The following is a 22,269-nucleotide window of genomic DNA, read 5'->3' as shown; positions in this document are numbered from 1 at the left end:
TAACATGAAATGCGCAATTTCCCAACAATCAAAATATAACATTGTGCCCCATTGAAAGGAAAATTGATTGGTTTTTTTTAAAGATTCCAATTTTTTGTTCCATTTGTACATCATTGTTACTGCAATACAACAACCATCTGAGTAATAGGACAATAGCCTCAATGCTTGTCTTTGCCTAGTACAGAATTGAAACTAGACTTGCTGTAGCTAGAGTACAGTGCTCCATAACAGATACATTAAATATTTATATCAGCTTTACAATTTCATTTGACTCGCATTAAAACGATCAAGAAAATGAGTTAGTAACAAAGATTAAAATAGTTCTCAGAAACTGTACAATAAAATCGATAGTCTTTGGGACAGACAACATAATTCGAGAGGAGATCTTATGAGCTTTTTGACGTGGTATAATTAATAATAAACTTGACGACGTATGACATAAATACAATAAAAAAACGTTGTGAAAAAGAAACATAAACGTAATATACAGATCTAGAATGAATATATTTTTGACACAAACTAACACATAGATATTGCACACTCTCAACACATTACATTAGTTTATTAGTGCTTTTTTTGCAAACAATTTTTTGTTTTAAATGTATTTTCAACATTATTATCAATATTTACATTGGATTAAAAAAGCACCAATTAAACACTCGAATATACAATCCTCTAGTTCTACAAATGTAGAACTTATAGAATGTGAAAAGCTATTGAATGTAATTTTATATCATTGTTCTACTGGTACGAAAAAAAGAAAAAAATCGTTACAATCAATCGTCCTAGAGACAAACACCCAAAAAGCTAATAAGTAAAGTTTTACACTCACAAACACTGGAGTGTGGGGAAACGGATGCTCTATTTAAATTACTGCTATGTCTGTAACCGTATTCGTCGGATTTTTACGATTGAGGAAAGACGGGATGAAGAATACCTAAATTACTATTACAAGATTATGAGAACGTAAACTGAGAGTGAAAGTAGAGTAGATTCTACCTTTGTATGTTCATGTTTCTGTATATTTTGTTGTAGAACTTGCGCATTCGCTTTATGGTCAGAAACAGTACATACATGTATCCATCCAAAGGCAAGGATAAATTAAACAGTGACGAATTGTTGATCATTGATAACATGACAAGAGCTTTACGACCAGTCGTGAATACCAATCTAGCTGTTTGAATTGAGTTGTTGTATTGTTAAGCTTGGTTGGCACATACTTGTTATTAATGTTGGGAAAAAGTAGTACTGTACGCAGATGAGGAATTGTGTCAGACGGCGAGAATACATTTGCGGACAAACATATATATATATATATACACAATTTTTTGAAGTTTTTTAGTATCGTTATTTAAGCATCAAGTGAGTATATCCACTGAATAATAAAATGGAATTGTCCATTTGCTGCAAAAGGAATGGAATTATCCAGAATGAGCAAATGTACATTGTTATGTGCAGTCCAATGAGATTAGATTTTTTTAGAAAACCCTTTTGAACTATCTGCTCGATGATAATCGAAGCAAGAACAACTGCAAGGATGGATTTTTCTAACAAAATAGCCGTATCAGAAGAAAATAATACTATAAAATATAATTGATTCACACAACACCTTTACAAGCTTATCTTAAGCTTGTTGGCACAATGATAATGAAAATGTCTTGCAGAATATCTGAGAAAAGGATACAAATAGACAAAAAGCAAAAACAAAACAAACTATAGCGTATAGTCAACAATAAATGCCACATCTTCAATTTGCAACAGTGTCTCCCGATTATTTTCTTAAGCATAAGTCCAATTCCATTTTGTTCTGGTGTGAAATATATTCCCGCTCAATAAGGAATGATTATAAATAGAAACACTATCAGAATTATTTTCTGAATCTGTTATCGCGACCAAACCTGTGAGTCACCAATCATAGTTCATTTGTTTAATATCAATTCCCAACCTAATCATAAACTTTAAAACACTTCTCATTTCATATCCACGATTTTCAGTAATGGTGAAACAAGAGAAAAAGTTAAATGAGTGAGTAAAAACACAGAAATCCCACGATCACACACTCTCTTGCGCTTCATCGCTTCAAATATTTTTAAGTAAAGGCCCATGTTTCGAACATGCTGAAAAAAATTATACCGCTTGGTGCTTTTGAACCATCCAGCGTTAATATGTACGTTTTTATGTCACATTCACGCTCATGAGTTAGTAAAAAAACTACGTCTTTGTAGTCTACATATACACTCTAACACTGACATGAAAATTTAAAGGAAGTACACAGGAAAAACGAAACGATACTAATTCATACTAATTTACTGAAATATTGCATGCTTTCTGCGATATCGAACTGTCATGCTTTTTTCTTTATGGAGAGTAACGCGCTTCTAATAAAATAATGACTTTGTTTTTGTAAGCGGCTTTGTATTGCTGATGCGAGCTATATGTACAGACCGTTTTTTGCTTCATGTTCTTCGTCACTTGGCCCCTTTAGACAATTTGCTTCTTGTGATGTCTTTGAATGTCCTCTTAATCATTCATGTTTTCTTGCACCTGTTATCTGCATGTTGTAATATTTCTAGAATATGTTTTCAAGCTTTCAATTTCTAACATATATATATATATATATATATATATATATATATATATATATATATATATATATATATATATATATATATATATATATATATATATATATATATATATATATATATATATATATATATATATATATTCTATTCTATCTATAATATACATAAGGACGTTATGAATGTCGATAGTTGCTACAGACTCTTATGCATGTTTTAACCTTCATGGACGCTTTTTTAACTTCAGACTGCAAATGATAACATCTTTTCCTCTAAACATTCTTTTCAGAATATATTGAATTTAAATCGCTGAAACATTTTGTTTTTTTTTCGTTTATTGTAACATAATGGTTATTTTTTTTAGCTTTTCATAATGTTCTTCATTGTAAAAACATACCTTACACGCACCCATTTTACCGGTTCGGATTTCATTTAACATTTTATATATGTAATATTTGCTAGAATATCTACAATACTTGTTTCTATCTTGACAGCAAATCATTTTTTGTTTCTACCCAATTCGTGCCTTCAACCTTTTTAAAATGAAGAAATGGTTTTCACGATGGTTTTCACCCCACTATCAGAAATACATTTAGGCGGTTTTTATTTTCACTGCCATCCACACAAAATTTGTGTATATTATATATGCAAATGTTATGCAATTATTATAAAACATTGGTAACATTTGGTTTTTGGCAAAATAATTCCTATGTGAAATCCCTTCAAAATTTTGATTGAAGTTCACAGGAAAATGACAGATGTTATAAATAAAACATACGAGGTTAAAATCTAAAACCTTGCTATCTTTGTAGAAAAAGACTCATTTGATACATTTCTTCTATTGAGAATTTTTGATTTAAAATTTATTCCTCTTACGTGTTATAAGTAAAAAATAAAAGGCACCAGGCGGCTCCATAATACACCTTATGGAATAAGTTATGTTGTTTCACGAAATGCAGCCTGCTGTTCAAATTCGAAACAAAATCTTAAAAAAAAAGAAAGCTCCAGAATTAAATACAAAAGTCTGCTTCATCCAAGTTCTGTAAAAAATTGTTAAGAGATGAGGTTTTTTTCTCCATGGATTTCTGTGGATTAAATTACGGAAATTATATGCTGTAACGTATTGGCTTTGTACAAACTTACCGATTTTGATACTCATCAACTAGCTTCGTTTTGTATATTTAATATAATTCATGCATAATCAAGAATAGAGTGGTAGATAAGCCATGGGCTTTTGTCAAAGAATTGCATATGCATGTAGCAGAAAATAGCAAAAGGTCTTTATAAAAAGGAAATTTTACACGGCACATTGTGTATGATTCATCTATCCCTTTCTATAGAAGATGTGAATAAATGAGTCTTTTTTTTAAATTTCATGAATTGGTTAAATTGTCAAATGAATGAGATAATTGTAACGACTGTGATGTAGGCTAGGTCATGAATATAACAAAAAATTAAGAATGAAATAATTGAAGCATAATTACGCAAGCCAAAAATCATAAGAAAACACTAGACGGAATTCGAAAGAATTCCTGTTTAACCAAGCACAAAAAAATGTATGTGTGCACTACTTATTATTTTTCAGATTTATTGCAATATTTTGCTTTTGGACAGTAGTCATTCGGCAGAAGCCACTGCTCTTGTGATAAACAATGTCCTCTGTTCAGCTTAATTTTATGACATTACGACAATCATCCTTCGACATTAATCTACTTTTGATCGAACTGATAGGTGGAGCAAGAAACGATCCTGTTTTCACACTATTTTCTGTCGTTGCCAGAATTGCAAATTCCCTCGAGCGATAAATGACATATTTTCCTCACAAAAGATTGCCAGAGAATAATTTTGGCCAAAAAAATAGAAACAAAAAGAAAAAAACATAAGCTACTACACGCTTGTTGGTTATCATTTGGCAAGAATCAACTGTATTGGATTTTGTAAAAATAGTAAAAAATTACATAGCATAAGCTATAAACTGTGCCTCAAACACGTTTTGCATATGCAATGTTTTATCAAATCATAGATAAAAAAAACTGTTTATTATAAAAATATAACAGTTTGGCAAACATAAAAAAAGTTTAGCGCAACAGTCCGTTATGTTAGCCCCTTATAACAAAAGAAAACAATTGTTCGGCGGATGTTGAAAACGTTCAGGTTCAGAGCAAGATTCTTAGCCAACAGAAATTCATAGCAGATAACTAATGCGTGGTGAAATATGTTTTCTTTCATTTTTTCCACATATGAAGCCAATGCCATGATATTTTTCACATAGACACATTCAAAATCTACCATATAAAGTATATTTGGGACAACCTGCAGGAATTAAATCAAATTAAAGCCCAAAAAATCTATCAAAATTTATTGAGCTAAGCCATGGCAATTCTAGATGAGATCTAATCACTATCTTATACAGCAAGATCCCGCAATTAAAGATAAAAGCTATAGTTTCCTGTTTGTTTGAACTTTTCATTCAACAAATGGGGAATTAAATTATGCATTGCTGAGCAGCAAGGTGATGAATAATATCATCATACGTAGCTAAAATATTCATTCAAATATAGCAATAAAATTATTACCCTAGACCTAATTTGGCTACAAGGTCAATTTTAATTTGTACAGTCAATTGAATATAAATTAAAAACGTGATAATGATAAAGGGCCACTGCGGACGTAAACTATTCATTGCACTATTTTGTCAGCAGCATATTTTCCAGTTGATTTTTTTCTTGTAAGAAAAAAAAAGAAAATACTACATGAAAATTTTAATACGTTGTTTTAGATTTGCAAATAGGCTTAACATCCACGAAACGCAGTGTAATAGAAAAAAGGTTTTAAATTACACATTTGGTTCTTAATGTTTCGTCTATGCACTACACAGTGATGAATGAAGATGTTTGAAATTATTTTGTAAATAGAAGTAAGCGATACATGCTGATAGTCAGATAGTTGTGACGTTGTATTGTTCACTTCACAAACAGTTGCAGCAATATACGGTTAAAATTTGTTTTACTGAAATGATAGGAATTTCTTTGATAGCTGAATGAAATATTTAGTGACAGTTTTCAATAACGTTAGTCGGTTACACCGGATAAAACAACGGTAGATGTTTTTAAACAACTCCATATGGTACGATAAAAGAATAGGTGATGGATAGTTCTTATAATCTAGAATTAATTAGAATATAAAATGTATATCAAAAACTTCAGAGTAAACACTCAAACACTTGCTTTCCATGCATTATCCCGAGCAAGAAGAACCGGTATGAGAGCAGTAGGAAATTAGAAAACGTTTATAAAACGACTGCTAAAGTCACAAAAGGCATCACATACATAGGCGTGCAAGATAAGCAAAAATTCTTAAAATACGAAATAATATTACAATAAAGTCCTTCTTCAATTTTGATTGCTGTTAGCCACTTTAGGCGATTGTTAAGATAATGCCCACACTTTAAGACACGTGTTACTCCAGGTTTATATTACGCTGTCAGTGCTTTACATTTTAATACGTCCTCAGCGAAAAAACGAATTGCAAATGGCATACCTAACGGAAGGCAAAACTCAGGCGTACCATGTCAAATCATCGCAGGTTTAGGTTTAATTTAAACAGGGAAAAATCCAAACAATCGAGTAGTAATCAAGAAAATGTAATCAACATGTTATGAGTTAACGAAAGTTTGTTACCCTTTTACCAGCGACGAAGGTAAACATCAATATTATAGCGAATAAAACACATCTGATAAACGTACTTAAGTAATTGTAAAGCCCGGAAAAGTAATGTGTAATAACAATATAGTAGAAATTGTTATGACCACATCCAGTCATCGTAAGCAACATTTCTGTCTTGGTGTTATATTGCTTCCGGTGAGGAAATGTTGATTTCCTGCAGTCAATCAATGCTTCCTTCTAATTTAGTTTCTACAATATTTTCTTCTGGTATTCTACCAGCTGTCCGGTGATAAGTTATTACTACCACACTCCTACGAGTCCTAGCATATAATCCATGTTTTCAATATAAAAGATATACGATGAAATAACAAATACATACACACGTATATATATATATATATATATATATATATATATATATATATATATATATATATATATATATATATATATATATATATATATATATAAATTATAAACATTGGTTTATAAACGACAACACAGTGATTTCCGTTAGTTAACAAATAAAATGAAGTCACAACACAGAATACACCACCAAGTGGACTAAAATTTAAATCTAATTTGTGCTTGAATGTTTGTTTCCTTTGGTATGTTGTGTTTTTGTGTTGTGTATTGAAGTCGCAAATCCGTTTAAATTACAATAGCATTATGTGTCGATGTCGTCTCAATTAGAAACATTTGTTAAAACCTTCCGTTTACTTTTTTCAAAATATTGATGTCTATTTGGTTCACGTTTACCTGATGCAAACACACGTGGTGTTACGTGCATTTCCATCGATTTATAGGCTTTAATACGTTACGCGATCAGCAGGAATTTTTATCCATACTTACTACTCATACCTAATGGAAAGTAACACTTCAGCACACAGATTCACACATTTGATACACAGCAGAAATTTTACACATTAAAAGGCTTAGATATTCGTTCACACTCCAAATGGTCTAAAAATTAATTATTATTGCGTATTTTTTTCCATTTTTTGGCGCATTTACTGACCTTATTTGTGTCAAATGCTCAGTGGTAATATACGGTCATAACCAAGAAAATTGGAAAAACCACCAATTAGAATAATTCATCCTGCTAGACAACCAAGTTGATCCCACATTTCAATTTTGTCTTTGTGGAACAGAACCATGAGAATTGACCAAAATCTATACAATTTCTATGACGGTAGGTATGCTATACCGTTTAAATACCACCAGTGTCTAGCCTTGCACTGGAAACTTAGGAAATTAAAGTTGTAGTAAAATTCAAAATCAATCCAGTACTAATACATTATCATGCTTTTCACAGGCACTTACTTTGAACGTGATTACAAAATCACAAAAAGAGCTAACAAATACAACACGCATCTAATGTTAACACCTTCAGATACACTTAAAAACACTGGCTTCTTACTTTTTGCTCGCGAATATACACGGTTAATATTAATCTTCGAAAGCATCAATATTTCAGCAAATGTAAAGAGCATGTGTCTCTAAATATAACAAGAACCGATGTAGCGTAAAAATGAGTGTCTCGGTATTCGATTATTTATGGATATCGAAACATTATATATATATATATATATATATATATATATATATATATATATATATATATATATATATATATATATATATATATATATATATCGAAACGAGATAAATATCCTTCAAGGCATCATTGTCCTATCGGTATTATTAGAGTTAACATTTTTAGTTGACATATTTGAATGAGCTTAACGCTAAGTCCGATAATGTTTTTTGGCAATGCTCTTACAAACAAACAGTTCCCATTTTTATGTCGGCTTATCTCATTTACCTCATTCTTAAATGCAGCTTTTAAAATATTCTAATATTAGGTTTATTTTTAGCCATTACACTAAAATAATTTCTTTCGCTGGAATTTTTTCAAGCAATTTTTTTAGATATTTTTTATGATCATATCAGTGAAAAATCTACGCGCAAAAGTAAATCCGTCTAAATTGACAGAAAAAATGTAATCAATTTTTTTTTTCAATGAGATAATTGAACGATGGAGCCATGCAGCTGGAACTGCTTTGTTTATGATTTCTTTGTGTCTCTTAGTTTCGTTGACGTAATCAGTTCTATTTCTAGCAAGCTTTACGAGCTACAAAATACAAAGACAACCCAGGATTTCTCAACAAACCGGAGCTCATCGAGACCAACTGCGCATTACTTGAAAAAGTAAAACTACATCTCAAAAATGAAATGTAATAAAATATAACTTCTCGCATAAGTCAAGCTTTGTTGCAGTTTTCATAGTCCGAAAGCAAATGAACCCTCAAACCCTTAAATGGAGAATGTGATTGTATCACTTACTCTATTCGAAGATGTTAAAAAAACACACAGAACAGTTCAAAATATGAATGCTTGTTTTAATTTACTTATCTGTTCACCATATGTTGTCAGGGTTCTCCAAAGACTTATTCCACAGTCATGTTTCCCGGGATGCTTGTGTTTTGCGACACATCTAGATTTACATCTGAAACATTCATATGATACGAGGATCCCATAACATCCAGATCATCTTCATCTTCATACATTTTCTTCATGCGTTGTTTGTAACTAAGAGGATAAGTATGTCATTAGTATCATATTACTACAAAATGAATCGCAAAACTTACATCTGACTGTCGGGATTATTTTCTTGATTGCGACATTTTTCTAACTTTTTTTCGAGGAATCGTACGCGCTCCTTTTGTGGAAGCTCAATAGTACGGACCATTGATCGAACCCTTCGAACAGCCTCAATTAGAACAGGTAATTTGTCCTTGGCGGCACCAAACAACGATTCCGTGACATAGCTATCTAAGTTTTCTTGCTCTTTACTGGCAGCATGCAAAACCGCAGCCAGAGCTATCTGCGATGGTGCATACATCAACGGAGCATCGGTTAGGAATGTTTTATCGATAAAATCCTCAATTCCTGGCCGCAGTCGATCGGGATTACTCATACTACATCGTGTCTAGAAATATTAAAGCAATATCTGCGATGAATTAATAATGCTACAGCAAATCTTCTCAACCCAACCTACTTTTATGTCGATCAGAAATCCTTCAATCGGTCTCATAGGATTATGTATTGTAAGATAATAATTTAATTCCTGCATTAGTAACAACTCGTTTGATAAAATTATATCCATAGCTTTGCTTCGATCTCCTTTGATGTTAGCAACAAACTGGGCGATGGAAACATTAAATTCTTCCACTTTACAGGACAAATAAACACACGTTGCTCTACAAAATTGATATAAATTTGATACAATGACTGTCGTTTCTTATACGTACCATCTAGTTGATTACTAACAATATTTCTTTTGGATGGTAGTCCATAGAGGAATTGTTGAGATAAAACCGCTTGAAGTAGTGAAATGCTGTTCCAACTACGTACTTTGGCATCGGTGGCTCAAATCTTTTACAAAATTCCTTTAGCTGCAATTCATACTGCTTCAGCAATAACCGTTCCTCATCAGCCGACAAGAAATATCCCTGTTTTTGTTCATCCTGTTAATGCATACAATAAGATACTAAAGAATCATACCAAAAAGGTTTCGTTTCAACCTACCGTCATGCCGGCTCCATGCTTATTGATGAACCGTAAGTTCTGTTTCACTCGTAGTTCCGTCAACTCCTGCTCAGTTTTAAATGTCCAAAACTGTTTTTGGGAGCTTAGAGAATACATTGTGTAGATAGAAACTAATGTTCAGTTGACTGGCTTTCGATACAGTTGGTCTGATCAACATATACGTTCAGCAGTTATCACCACCAGTTCAGTACCAGCGGCGAACGTTCAGCATTTACCACGTGCACTTTGCCTCATTAGCATTTGTTTCATAAACTTTTCCGTCACATTAGAGATCAAAGGTTACACTCACTATGATATAAATGCTAGGCATGAACAATTCGTCCAGTTCTTTGATATTTTCAAAGAGGAAAACGCACTATTTGTTCACTTTTAACCACAAAATAATAAACTGCGCACTCCTACACCCGTGCCATTCAGCTCACGTACGCAATGACACTATTCGATTTGAGAACCCTCAATGAATGATTGTGACAATATAGAAGCTGTCAACTGACAAATTCAAAGTCTTGTCAACAATGTAAGAATTTTATTTCCGTTAATTAATTTTGCTATATATAAACCTTTTTACAATTACAACATCGTATGTGGTTTTACATTTTTAATATTCTTAACTCATATTTTACTCCAAACTCAACACAGAATGCAAACTTATTATTATATTCAATAGTTTTGAAGTAATGTTTTTCAAGTGTGCTTGTTATCCTGCCCCACTAGGCACATTATGATTTTATGTTTTTACGCCATGCTCCTCGTCTGGTAGGTATAGCGTCAAAATGTCAATACCATACGTAAAATGTCAAAGCGTACAAAGAAGGAAAATAGTGTAGATTATTTGTCTTAGAAATCGACGAATATTATCTTATAAATTGTGTTTGAGGACTCATTTTTTATAAAAAAAAACATGATAATAGAGTTTTATCACAAATGAATATGTGGCGAGCTGTCTGAAAATACTCCCTCAATGTGAAACAGACCGTATGTGAGACAATTCTGCTGTTTCTTAAGCAATGGCAAAGTGAAACACAATTTACAATTCATAATTTATAATTCCACTAGAAGGCATCGTGCTTTTCAAAACCAATCGAATGTGAACCTTCCCATGCAATTCGGGAGCTCAAGCGGAAAATAATTGCTCCAGTTCAGGGTCCTCTGGCCATTGCACAAACATACTTGATCATGTCCGGAATGTACGGTCACAATCGCGAAGCTGTTCGTGTGAAAGTGAAGGTAATTTTTAAACGATACTAAGCCATTATATCGTAATAGTGCTGTGCGGTTGTGGGGCAGTAGGTAATATCAATTTCGTTTTTTATTCACAGAAATGCGAAAAGAATGTTCCTTCCGAAACAAGAAAATTTAGTGTCGATCCACAGATCACAAATCTTGAGGTCCTGTATTCGTTGCTCGCAAAGGCTTTTGATTTAAAAAGCGATTTCGGAATCAGTTACAAAGTGATCGAGGCGAATGGTCAAGAAAGCTATCTAGTGGTACTATCTGACTGGGATTTAGAGGCCGCTTTCTTAAGAGCTCATAATCAGTCAATCGCAAGCAAAAACGAGCCTTGTTTAAACCTTCGCGTAGACATCAAACCATTCTCAGAATCATCAGAATGGGATGGAAACGGTTCGACTGCCACCATAAGCATACCGCGGGAGTTAGTATCCCTCCAGCAATCGTTGGGTGCGGGGCAAAAGTATGTGCAGAATAAGCTCCCTGGGTTGATAATGAATCAAATGGAAAAAACATTCTCAATGGTCCAGCGAGCATTCAATTTTGTGGAGGACCCGCTTCTAACACAACCTATTCGTCCACCGTTGGCGGATGCCGAATTTCGCAAGTTGCAGGATTCTGTTGGTCAAATCGTAGCCCCCGAACAATTGCGAAAAGTAATTTATCTAGGTGGAATTGATCCCAGCCTTAGGAGGGTGGTTTGGAAACACATACTAAATGTGTATCCAGATGGGATGACTGGCAGAGATCGGATGGAATACATGAAAAGGAAATCAGGTATGTGTAGATTTGTTTTGCACGGTGTATTGAGGATTTGTTAACGATTTGTTGTTAAATTTTGGTGTTTATTGAAAAGGCTCAGATTTCTACTAATTTCATACATTTCGGTATAAGCCCTACTTTACCACTAGCTATAAGGTCTACTACCAGTTGCAACAATTTTCACATTTACAATCAAGTGGTCCTACGAAACTATTTATTTGATCCACTTTGTAAGGCCTTTGTACATCGACTTTGTAAGGCCAAGATTTTATAAGTCATTGGAAATATTTTTAGACGCATCTCAGTTAGAATGTTAGTATGTACCAATGGCTTCAATGTACCAATGATTTTAAACATCGACTTTGTAAGGCCAAGTTTTTATAAGTCATTGGAAATATTTTTAGACGCATTTCAGATAGAATATTAGTATGTACCAATGACTTCAAGTTAACGTATCTCCACATCATAACCGATAATCAATTTGGTGAACCACATGCCTTGACATATGACCTCTAAAAGAACTAGAAGCTCTGACAAAATTTTTTTGTTATTCTTTTTCATTGCCTATCAATCTTTAGCGGAATATTTTCGATTGCGCGATGTATGGCGAAGTACAATGCAAAAAGGCAACATTATTGGCGAGTTAGGATATGTTACAAGCATGGTACGCAAAGACGTTTTGCGTACCGATCGCCTTCATCCGTTTTATGCCGGCAGTGATGATAACCAAAATATCGCCGCCCTCTTCAACGTACTGACGACTTACGCGTTGAATCATCCGGCCGTTAGCTATTGCCAAGGAATGTCTGATATTGCGTCGCCGTTACTAGTCACAATGGGAGACGAAGCTCAAGCTTACATTTGCTTCTGCGCTGTTATGGAACGCTTGAGCTGTAATTTTATGCTAGACGGAATTGCTATGACCCTCAAGTTTTCCCACCTCTCCGAGGCGTTGCAATATTATGACCCGGAATTTTTTGCCTACCTGAAACATCACCAGGCAGATGATCTGCTGTTTTGCTATCGATGGTTATTGCTTGAGATGAAGCGTGAATTTGCGTTCGACGATGCCTTGAGGATGCTGGAGGTTCTCTGGAGTTCCCTGCCACCGCTGGCTCCGAAAGGAGAACTTGCTTTGTACGAAAAAGAGTATGAGCCACCACCACCGGATGAGAGCATTCATCCACCGCCTAGCCAAAGCCCGTCAGTAATACTAAGAACCCCTCGAGAAAACCACTATACAAAAGTTTGTGAACTTAGGCGACAAAGTTCTGCTCTTTCGCTAAGCTCATCTTGTTGCACATCGACAATCCCGTTGAATCGATCAGGCCGCTATGATAAGCAAGGAAGCGTGGGAGTAGGGGGTCGTTTGGATGCGTCTCGACGGCTGAATCTTAGTTTGGATGAAAACATAACACGAGAAAACATTTATTCCACCAAAGTTGGCAACGTACAAAAAGTACATCAAAGTTTGGACGAAGCCAAGATTGCCCTCGTGAAACAAAGGAAAATCGTGCGAAGCGTCGGAGATGACGATTACATTCAAGAAGGATTCGAAGTTACAAATACCCTTCAAGGAGACGAGGATAATGTAACCGACGTGGAAGACAGTGTGTTTCATTCTCCCCAACACCAGAGCAGTGTGATACGGTCATCGATGAACAAAACGAATCCTTTCATCGATGGTTCGCTTGAAAGCGTCTCAAATCAAGGACCGGTAACAGATAATGAACGACTATCGTCTGAGATTCCAGAGGAGATAAGACAAGAATCCACAACACCCGGAACAAACAGTAGCAGTGCAGCTAGTAGTGTTCGCAATTCTCCTGTCATAGGACGCAGTCGAAGTCTGTTTTCTAGCTCGGCAGCGACTGGAAAAATGATAGCACGACAGTTGAGCAACCAAAAAAAGTTACTAATCTCCTCCGCCAGTGCCACTGGTAGCGGTTCTGGAACGACAGGAGTTGGACATTTTCACGATTTGAAAGAGAAGCTTGCCTCGAGCCGGAAAGGCATCTTTGCCTCCTTAGATAAGACCCATAGTGTCGATGAGAGCATGCCAGTTGATACAGGTAATTCCAGGTCAAACAATCAAGCGGAAAAATCAAAACCAAAACTTGTAAAAAATTTCAACGAGTTCCTAAGCTTTGCCACTATGAACAAGAGCCGTATTAGCGACAGGTTAGTGACGAAAAAGTTGATAACTAACGCTAGTGCTGCAAATAACGTAAACAACAGCTGTTCCATCGATTCGACAACTAGCAGTTACACGACGACAACAACCGGTGGTATGACGGAAGCTTCGCACGATGATTCTACGGAAACCATTGAGTATAATGAGTTAAAACCGAAACCAGTAATCAAACTGACGAAATCATCATTCGACGATTCGGATTCCTCAGCGACGAGCGTTGGTTTGGGAGTGGATTCGATGGCAACAACAGCTGCCCTATCGAGGTCCAGCGATAACAGTAGTTTCATCGTTGATGATAGTTCCAATTCTGTATCGCCAATTCACATTCGCAGAGAGGAGCATGAATCAGCCTCAAACGTAGAAATCGACCCTAAGCAGTCAAGTGTGCAACATCCTGGTGATCTTCATGTGGCTGGCCCTTCCGCGAGTTCCATATCCGTCGGTGATGGCAGTAGCCCGGATGACTCACAAGAGTATTTTCCAATGACAACTTCCATGACTAGAGAATTACGTCTAGAATTGGAAAATCTTGATCGTCATGTCTTCGGAAGCGACTTTCACAACAAGCAGCATCGTCTTTATACGCTTAATAGCTGTGTTGATTTAGAAACACCGCCTGAAAGTGGTGATTTCGTGGCACATACCGCTGCCGGTGGCATCGAGCGGCTTCCAATGTCAGCGACGGTTGTGACAACGATCGCGTATAGTAAACTAGACAATAAAAGAAGTCTGCCTCGGACCATTGATAAGATGATGGAAATTGAATCAATTGATGAAATCTGTGATCGTTCCTCACTCGAGCAACTAGCCGAGGAAGTAAGGACGGACGTAGTACGCTACAGGGAAAAACCGGGTCGCCGTCGAACAGGAACCGGTGCCACCAGTAGCGTTGTCAGCGACAATCGAGACAGTAAACGCATCAGTACATCCAGTGCTAATGCGAGTAGTGATGTGTTTGTTTGGGAAAATCCGCTCCACCAAGAGTGCGACGACGATGCAGTAAGCCCGTTGTCAGGTGGAATGGTCACCGGTGAAGTGACTCAAATACAACAGCGCGCAGCAACAACACCTGACGAGCATCCCGAACTCGAGTACGACGGAGAGATTATCGAAGAGACAACGTTGGGGAAAAAATCCGTCACTCCCATTCGGCTGGTCCGGAAAAATGGAGATCGCTCGGGACCAGGTACGGCACGCAACTCAATGGTCTTACCAGATTCCTCTGATTCATCAGATGATTCGCCGCTCTCTCGATCACCCGTGGCGGTAAAGTTCAAATTTCACCCGAACAATCCCTTCTTTGATGCCGCCTCGAATGCAATTGATAATCGACCTCTAGGTTTGTTACACGCGCCTATGGATGATGCCGATGAGGACGTACTGGAAGAGGCAACGGAAGCTTCAGCTATTAGCGGCAATTCCCCCAATTCAGTGCGAAACGAAAAAGTCAAACAGCAGGAAGTTGAAATACCGTCTACTCAAGCTTCGTCTTCAATCGTCTCGTGCGTTCCCAATGTACCGCTGGATCCAAATCCCCTCGAGATAGGCATTAGTAGTACCGACGGCTTAGAGAATACTGCTCCTACACCTTCCTCTATTTCTTCCTTGAAAGTCGCCGGAGTTCTTCCACCGCCACAGGAGTTCGGCGGTGGCAATCCTTTTTTGATGTTTCTCTGCTTAACGATACTGCTACAGCATCGAGATTATATCATAAAAACAGGCATGGACTACAATGAGATGGCTATGCATTTCGATAAAATGGTACGCAAGCACAACGTAACACGTGTACTTAACCAGGCTCGCCAAATGTACGCCGAATACCGACGCATGTATCAACAACAGCTGATGGCTAGTAAGGCTGCTGTGCCCGACACGTTATCGATGATGGCCAACAGTTACCATGGGATGCAGAGTATGGGTCTGGGTGGAGTGACTTCAGATGCTCTTGCTCGGAAGGCATCAGCTCCGGAAGTTAGTTCTGCTCGTCGAAGCACAGCTGCGGATTTAACGCTTGTTACGTAGTTCGATTAACGTTTACTGTCTAGTGACTTGTTATTTCAGTTATTTTAAATAACATTTGTGTTCCTTCATTATATACCTCTCCAGTTTAAACTTCACTGTCATGAAACTAGATTCCTTAGAGACTTTTAATAGTCGCATTTCTATATTAAAACAAAATGGTAGCTTTTACTTGATGATCTCCGAGATTAGATTGCAATGCAAAGAGACAAATAGCATTTATGTCTAACGGTTTTTACCACCATAGAGAATTTCAGTTATTTATAATTCCATTTCCTCGTCAAGACGCGGTATGATGATATGTGTTTTCAATAATTGCATTATGTTTTATATTTTGGGTTTTAATATCGGTTTTAAACATGGATAAGGGAAAGATTTTGGAGTGTTCAATATAACAGAGATATAAAGATAACGTGATATTTTAAATAGAAGAAATCGACAAATTGTGTAATGAGTATTCAAAATAGTGTAAGTTTTAAGAATAGCTTTGAGTATATACGGTTTGTTCCAACCGTTTTCAATAAGATTCTTTTGATTTTTCTCTAGCTGATGTAGAAAGGAATCGAACTAGCAAAACAAATCATAACGAAAGAGCACCAGCACATGCAAGCTTGCGAACGCATATGAAAAATTAGATATTTCAAAATATTTCAAATATCTCATGATAATGCACCAGAACCGAATGGTACCCTTGCTTCGTCCCCACCGATGAGTTTCGCAAAGAAGGTATTTTATACCAAAGCTGATACAGTAACAGAAATAAGCATTAAATCGTAGGCAAGAGTTGGAATCTACAGTGCAGTGCGCCTCTTTAAAATTTTCGGAAATCGTCATCCGATACACGTGAAAATATGTGCAAAAATTGCACTCACGATAAGATCTATTTAGATTGAGTAAAAGACCCATGAACAGTAAGATAAATCCATGTTCCAAATACAACGTAAAAAGACGAGCATGCTTAGCTTGTAGATAGATAGATTTCATGCAATTATAGAATTTTCTTTTCTGGATTAATGAGAATGCGTATACCCATGTGGCTCACTGCTGCTTATCAGAGAACGGGAGAAGCGAGAACTGGTAGTGTATAGCTTCTACGATTCCCCGAATATAAACGTAGCACGACAATTTCCTTTCAATAGATGTTAAGTAAAATAAGTGCGATGAGCGACGATTAAGAATAAGCGCTGTTGGCTTCATTTGCGTATTAAATTACAGTAGCAGTAATTACAATAAGCGTCGTATGCTGCTCACAAACGCTCTACATGGCATGTGTGTATGTACTTATGTGTTTGTACGTGTGATAGAATGGCAAGGGAAAGGACATTCCGTATTTGTTATTGGCTAGTTGTTGGATAGTGTAGAGAACAATCAATTGTCGCTCGTTAGGTTGGAGGACAGAATGAGAATTACAACACCATGTTATCTCTAATTATCCTTAGGCGCAGAAAGAAGTAGCGCAAAAATATAGTTTGCACCAAAAATGCGTCACACAAAACTCATGCGTAACATTTAATTTGAATTTTAGGAATAGAAAAAATCCTTTAAAATTGGGTAAAATTATCACGCATTCGCTATACTCTGCAATCCTCTATTGTCACAGTAATAATATATAAATATCAAAAAAGGAACAACCCGAAATGGTATCGCTTTTTGAGCAAGTAAAATGGCAAGAAAACTAGAAAGAACATACTAGGAGGTTCCATCATTTATGCTAAAACGAACGTGTCTTATTTGACCCGAGAGTAGTTAACGAATTTACCAATACATTTTTGTGTTATCGATTTGTTTATGAGTATATCTGCTTATATATATATATATATATATATATATATATATATATATATATATATATATATATATATATATATATATATATATATATATATATATATATATATATATATATATATATAATACGACTTTGCCTCTAAGCATTCCGTGAAGTTTATTCGGATAATATGAAATTGATACATTTCTAATATACTTTTGTATACTATATAGTACTTCTCATATACTTTCGTGCACGTGAAGAATTGCAATAAACATTATTTCTAAAAAGTAAAATGAGTACGAAAAATTTAATGAATCCCTAACGAAAATGTTACATACAGCACCAAATTATTTCTTTCCGCAGATATTGAAAAAAACCATAAAAACAACCAACGATAGTATTTCCAACAACCAACGATAGTACTTTCTGTATTACTCGGCAAGTGAACAGCACAGAATTACACATCCGTTGTATTATCGTTCATATCTATGCCTATTCTGTCTACGTTCTTCTATGGTCTAAAAGGTGGTGATAATTATTTTGTCTTTTGCTGTTCCATTACAATAAATTTTCGGTCAATTTTAAATAAGCCACAGATCGGGCTACACTACTTTCCATCTAATAATTACAATTGGAAATTGAATAATTAGATGCAACCTCTTTACGATGAACTTCTGTTCCTTCTACGTTTATCTGAATTTTTGAACCATCATCCATGCAAAGAAGTTAAGGTCCATTCGGTTGTTAAACCCAAAATTTAAAATGTTTTCCTGTTTCTGTTACGCAGTTATCCATCTTTATGGGGTCTAATAATTCAAAACGCTTACGATTAACATTTTTAAATATTTTGTTTTTTTTTAATATTTACGTTCAAATGGGCTTGATGGCAGGCCAGTTAAGTAGATAGAAATGAGAACAACTATTTCTGGATTAGGGAAACAATCACTCAAAAATTCCTTTCGGGGGTTATAGATAGTATCGCAATTTATTCTTTCGTTTGAAAACTGTTTAGATGCAATTTTTTACTATTTCACCTTCGGGGAACTCGTATGTACGATAAGTTTGTTCATATTTGTACTCAAAAATTTTGAGAATTCGCTGTTTTCTGATCGTATGAAAATTCTAACACACGGTAGAAACTGTTAGCGATATACATTTATATATGCTGTTCTATCTTATCAACGCTTCAATATTCCTCAGTTGCACGTTTTGGTGCAATTTTACTTTGTTTTATTTCCACGCGACCATACACTTCAATGGTTACTAAGTGATGTACCGTAAAAAGATACAACATAGATATACTTGCATTTAATTCCTCGAAATAATGTATAGAAAAGAAATCAATTCCCTACTATCTATGCTTTCACCAATAAAAAGGACATGACATTGTTAATAACATCCGCGTTGGTATTTCCTCATTCACATTACAATGCATGGTTATGTTGTTTTGAATAAACAGATTCTTCTCCTTCTCCACCGTGGCGAGTTGTATATAGGGAACATATAACAAAACGTGTAATAAAAATAAAACATTATTGCTGGAAAGTAAGTAAGTTCCCTTCTTACTATATTTTCCACCTAAAATAAGTGCCTGATCGTCGAATTTCGCGCCAATGAACTTCCCTTAACTGACGATGCCCATCATTCCATCGGCGCTTTCTCCAATTAATAGCAAATTATTACCTAACAAATGAAAATCGTGAATTTTTCCTATGTTTTTAACATCCTTATTCGAATGTTAGAAAATATCAACAGAAAATAGGACGTTGGCGTTTGACCATCAATCCAATCACTTTCTCCGGCTGGAATCTTTGCAATCTAGACGACCTACTGCTGTCGAATTTACTTAGTTTGTTTCAAACTATGTTTGGCGTAAGGTTACTTTTGTTATCAAAAGCCTCAATTTTCCAGCATACATAAAAAATAAAACCGCAACTTCTAGTTTCGATTCATTTTTTTGCATTTTACGATTCCCGAAAGCTGGATTTTGGAATACTAGATGCATCATACCATATGTTTAATCAATTGCTGGTCGCCATTGGAATAGTGTCTAGCAGGAACAGTTTTCCTTGTTCGTTTGCGCGTCACTGCTAAGCGTTGTCCGGCCGGGTTGAGCTGGCTTATGCTGTACGCCGGTTTCGGATGAGTTCAAATCCAGCCGACCCTCCTTGATACTTTGATAGATCTCTCGGGCTGTTTCTAAAAATGCTTCCTCGACATTTTGACCGCTAAAGAAAAGAAGCGAAATATCATGTCGAGATTGTTTTACATATACCGCTGTGATCAAACGTTTCCATTTTCACACACAACAAGCCAAGATCGCAAACGACGATTAAGTATTGTAGATACGATGAACTTATTTCGCGCATGCCAAACTTGCTTCCAAGTGCCAAACTTGCTACTCTGTGATCGCTCAGGACAGAGACAATGTACGCAATACAAAAACTTTCCAATGGACCAAAAGAATTTGAATTATCTGACCGTACTTACGTCATTGCACTAGCTTCTGCAAACAGTAGCCCGTGTTCTTCAGCGAGGCTTTTAGCTTCTTCATATGTTACTTCGCGAGTGCTCTCCAAATCCGACTTGTTGCCGATCAAAAATATCACAGTGCTTGGGTTCGTTAGATTGCGAGTGTCCGCCAGCCAACTCGACAAATGGTTGTAGGTTGAACTGCAACGAGCAAATGCAAAATTCGTTTATATGGAAAACCATTCGAGATTGGCACTGCCACGTCCTACCGTCTAGTGATGTCGTACACCATTAGAGCTCCGGCTGCACCGCGGTAATACGAACGCGTGACCGCTCGGAACCGTTCCTGTCCGGCCGTATCCCATATTTGCAACTTGATCTTCTGCTTATCGACTTCGATGATGCGCGTCCCGAACTCGACTCCGATCGTATGTGGACAACTTGCCATAACTGTAACGTTGTGAAAAAGGAACCATGTGAAAGTATCAAGTTTTTTTCGTTTGTTTCAAATCTTACACTTCTTTTCAGTGAACTGATGCAGTAGGCAGCTTTTTCCCACTCCCATATCACCGATGATGATATATTTGAATATGTAAGAGTAGTTATACGGTCCGGCTGACATGATGAATACTAAAAACAAAAGATAGAGCATATTAGTAGACGAAAGATAAAGCAGATATGTGTCTAAAACACTACTTTTCTCGTAGGTCTTGTCGAATTCATCACACAAATGATGAAACATTGTATCGAGTACAGGCATAGTAAGCAACTCTACGAGCGCGTTTTTTGATAACTTCGAACGTTTGAAGGTGTAAACCCAGAAAGAACGATTAATGAAACAGACTATTCAACTAGTCAGGAAGCATTGTGCCGCGCAGGCAGAGCAAGCATCGAGCACACCTCGCTGTTCCATTTTGTATAGAACGGAAACCCCGTTCCGCTGCGAATTTGCATTAACTGATAAGGCATCCATTGTACGTTGTTTTCATTGCAGTTTCAAACCGCGAGTGAAAATGAAATAGTTTTATAGCACATTTCCTTCTTTCGCTGATTTCATGGAACAAGAGTTGCGTTCTGTTAGCCCTGCGTAACACATTCATATCATTTACAAAGAGTTTTTATTTGTGGAATCAAATATGTTTTTGGTAGACGAGTGAATTACCAACGTGTGGTGTGGAAAAATGAAGACTAACGATCAGAAATAATAGAATGAACAGAACACAATTTCTTATGTCTACACATAATAATTATGTGTAAGGGTAATAATTATGTACAAAAGAGCCAAACGACTATATGTTCCGATGCATTGTCCATATATGCACCAACTAAATTGAAACTTTCTCCTCACAGAGAGAAACATTGTCGCTTTTAAGGTTTCTCATGTTTTCTTATAGTGTCTTTTGTTTTCAAGGCCAGACAGAAAAGAAAATGATTCAACCGACAAGGGTAATTTAATCAGGAAAACACTCCATACTGGGTTACTAGGATGGTGTGTTATTTCCACCCACTATTAACGCGTTCTGTTTTCAGCTACCTTCCCTTCACAGCCTTTAGATGGATGGGGGGACTTACTTTTGGGAATGCAGGTATTTCACTCGAAGCACATCCAACAGGATAACGTCGAGCCTCTTCCGACGGAAGAGGATGTATCGTCCGTATGAAGCCTTCCGTTTGCGATTGTTGCCGAGGTTTCTGCACCAAAAACTACAGCTCCTTCCTATGTGTGTTATTATTTGCTATCAGAAAGAGAAACGCAACCAAGAGGCGTAATTACTCCGTGTCAGTGCATGAAATCACGGAAGTATCGATCACAAACTAGTGTATGATTGATGGCACACGATGCCCTCCGTCCAACCAAATAATAGGTTCAAAGAACAAAACCTACAGGTCCTATCTCACGTTCTTTGGGGTTCGAGTTTTCTTTCACCATACGTTAAAAAATTTACAACACAATCGATATGC

General features: G+C 36.2%; 3 protein-coding genes across 3 annotated transcripts; 1 reads left to right on the top strand and 2 right to left on the bottom strand.

Annotated features, from left to right (window-relative positions):
• Positions 1-8,652: 8,652 nt before the first annotated feature.
• LOC128725253 (cyclin-H) lies at positions 8,653-10,111 on the bottom strand. Its single transcript, XM_053818982.1, has 5 exons — positions 9,839-10,111; positions 9,581-9,777; positions 9,309-9,510; positions 8,899-9,239; positions 8,653-8,839 (listed from the first exon to the last, which is right to left on the bottom strand). Exons 1-5 carry the CDS (start codon positions 9,953-9,955, stop codon positions 8,698-8,700), a joined length of 999 nt encoding a protein of 332 aa, XP_053674957.1. The 5' UTR covers positions 9,956-10,111; the 3' UTR covers positions 8,653-8,697.
• A 924-nt stretch (positions 10,112-11,035) lies between these two features.
• On the top strand, positions 11,036-16,067 carry LOC128726207 (uncharacterized). The gene is made up of 3 exons (XM_053820000.1): positions 11,036-11,086; positions 11,179-11,866; positions 12,430-16,067. The coding sequence occupies exons 1-3, from the start codon at positions 11,036-11,038 to the stop codon at positions 16,065-16,067; spliced, it is 4,377 nt and encodes a 1,458-aa protein (XP_053675975.1).
• Positions 16,068-18,092: 2,025 nt separating this feature from the next.
• Positions 18,093-22,007, bottom strand: LOC128726842 (ras-related protein Rab-14). Its single transcript, XM_053820682.1, has 5 exons — positions 21,880-22,007; positions 20,824-20,937; positions 20,577-20,757; positions 20,326-20,508; positions 18,093-20,063 (listed from the first exon to the last, which is right to left on the bottom strand). Exons 2-5 carry the CDS (start codon positions 20,927-20,929, stop codon positions 19,886-19,888), a joined length of 648 nt encoding a protein of 215 aa, XP_053676657.1. The 5' UTR covers positions 20,930-20,937; positions 21,880-22,007; the 3' UTR covers positions 18,093-19,885.
• Between the last annotated feature and the right edge of the window lie 262 nt (positions 22,008-22,269).

The sequence above is a fragment of the Anopheles nili genome, chromosome 3 (assembly GCF_943737925.1).
Source record: "Anopheles nili chromosome 3, idAnoNiliSN_F5_01, whole genome shotgun sequence".
NCBI lineage: Eukaryota > Metazoa > Arthropoda > Insecta > Diptera > Culicidae > Anopheles > Anopheles nili.
The sequence above is the reverse complement of the archived record's forward strand: the minus strand, read 5'-3'. Positions and strand labels throughout refer to the sequence as shown.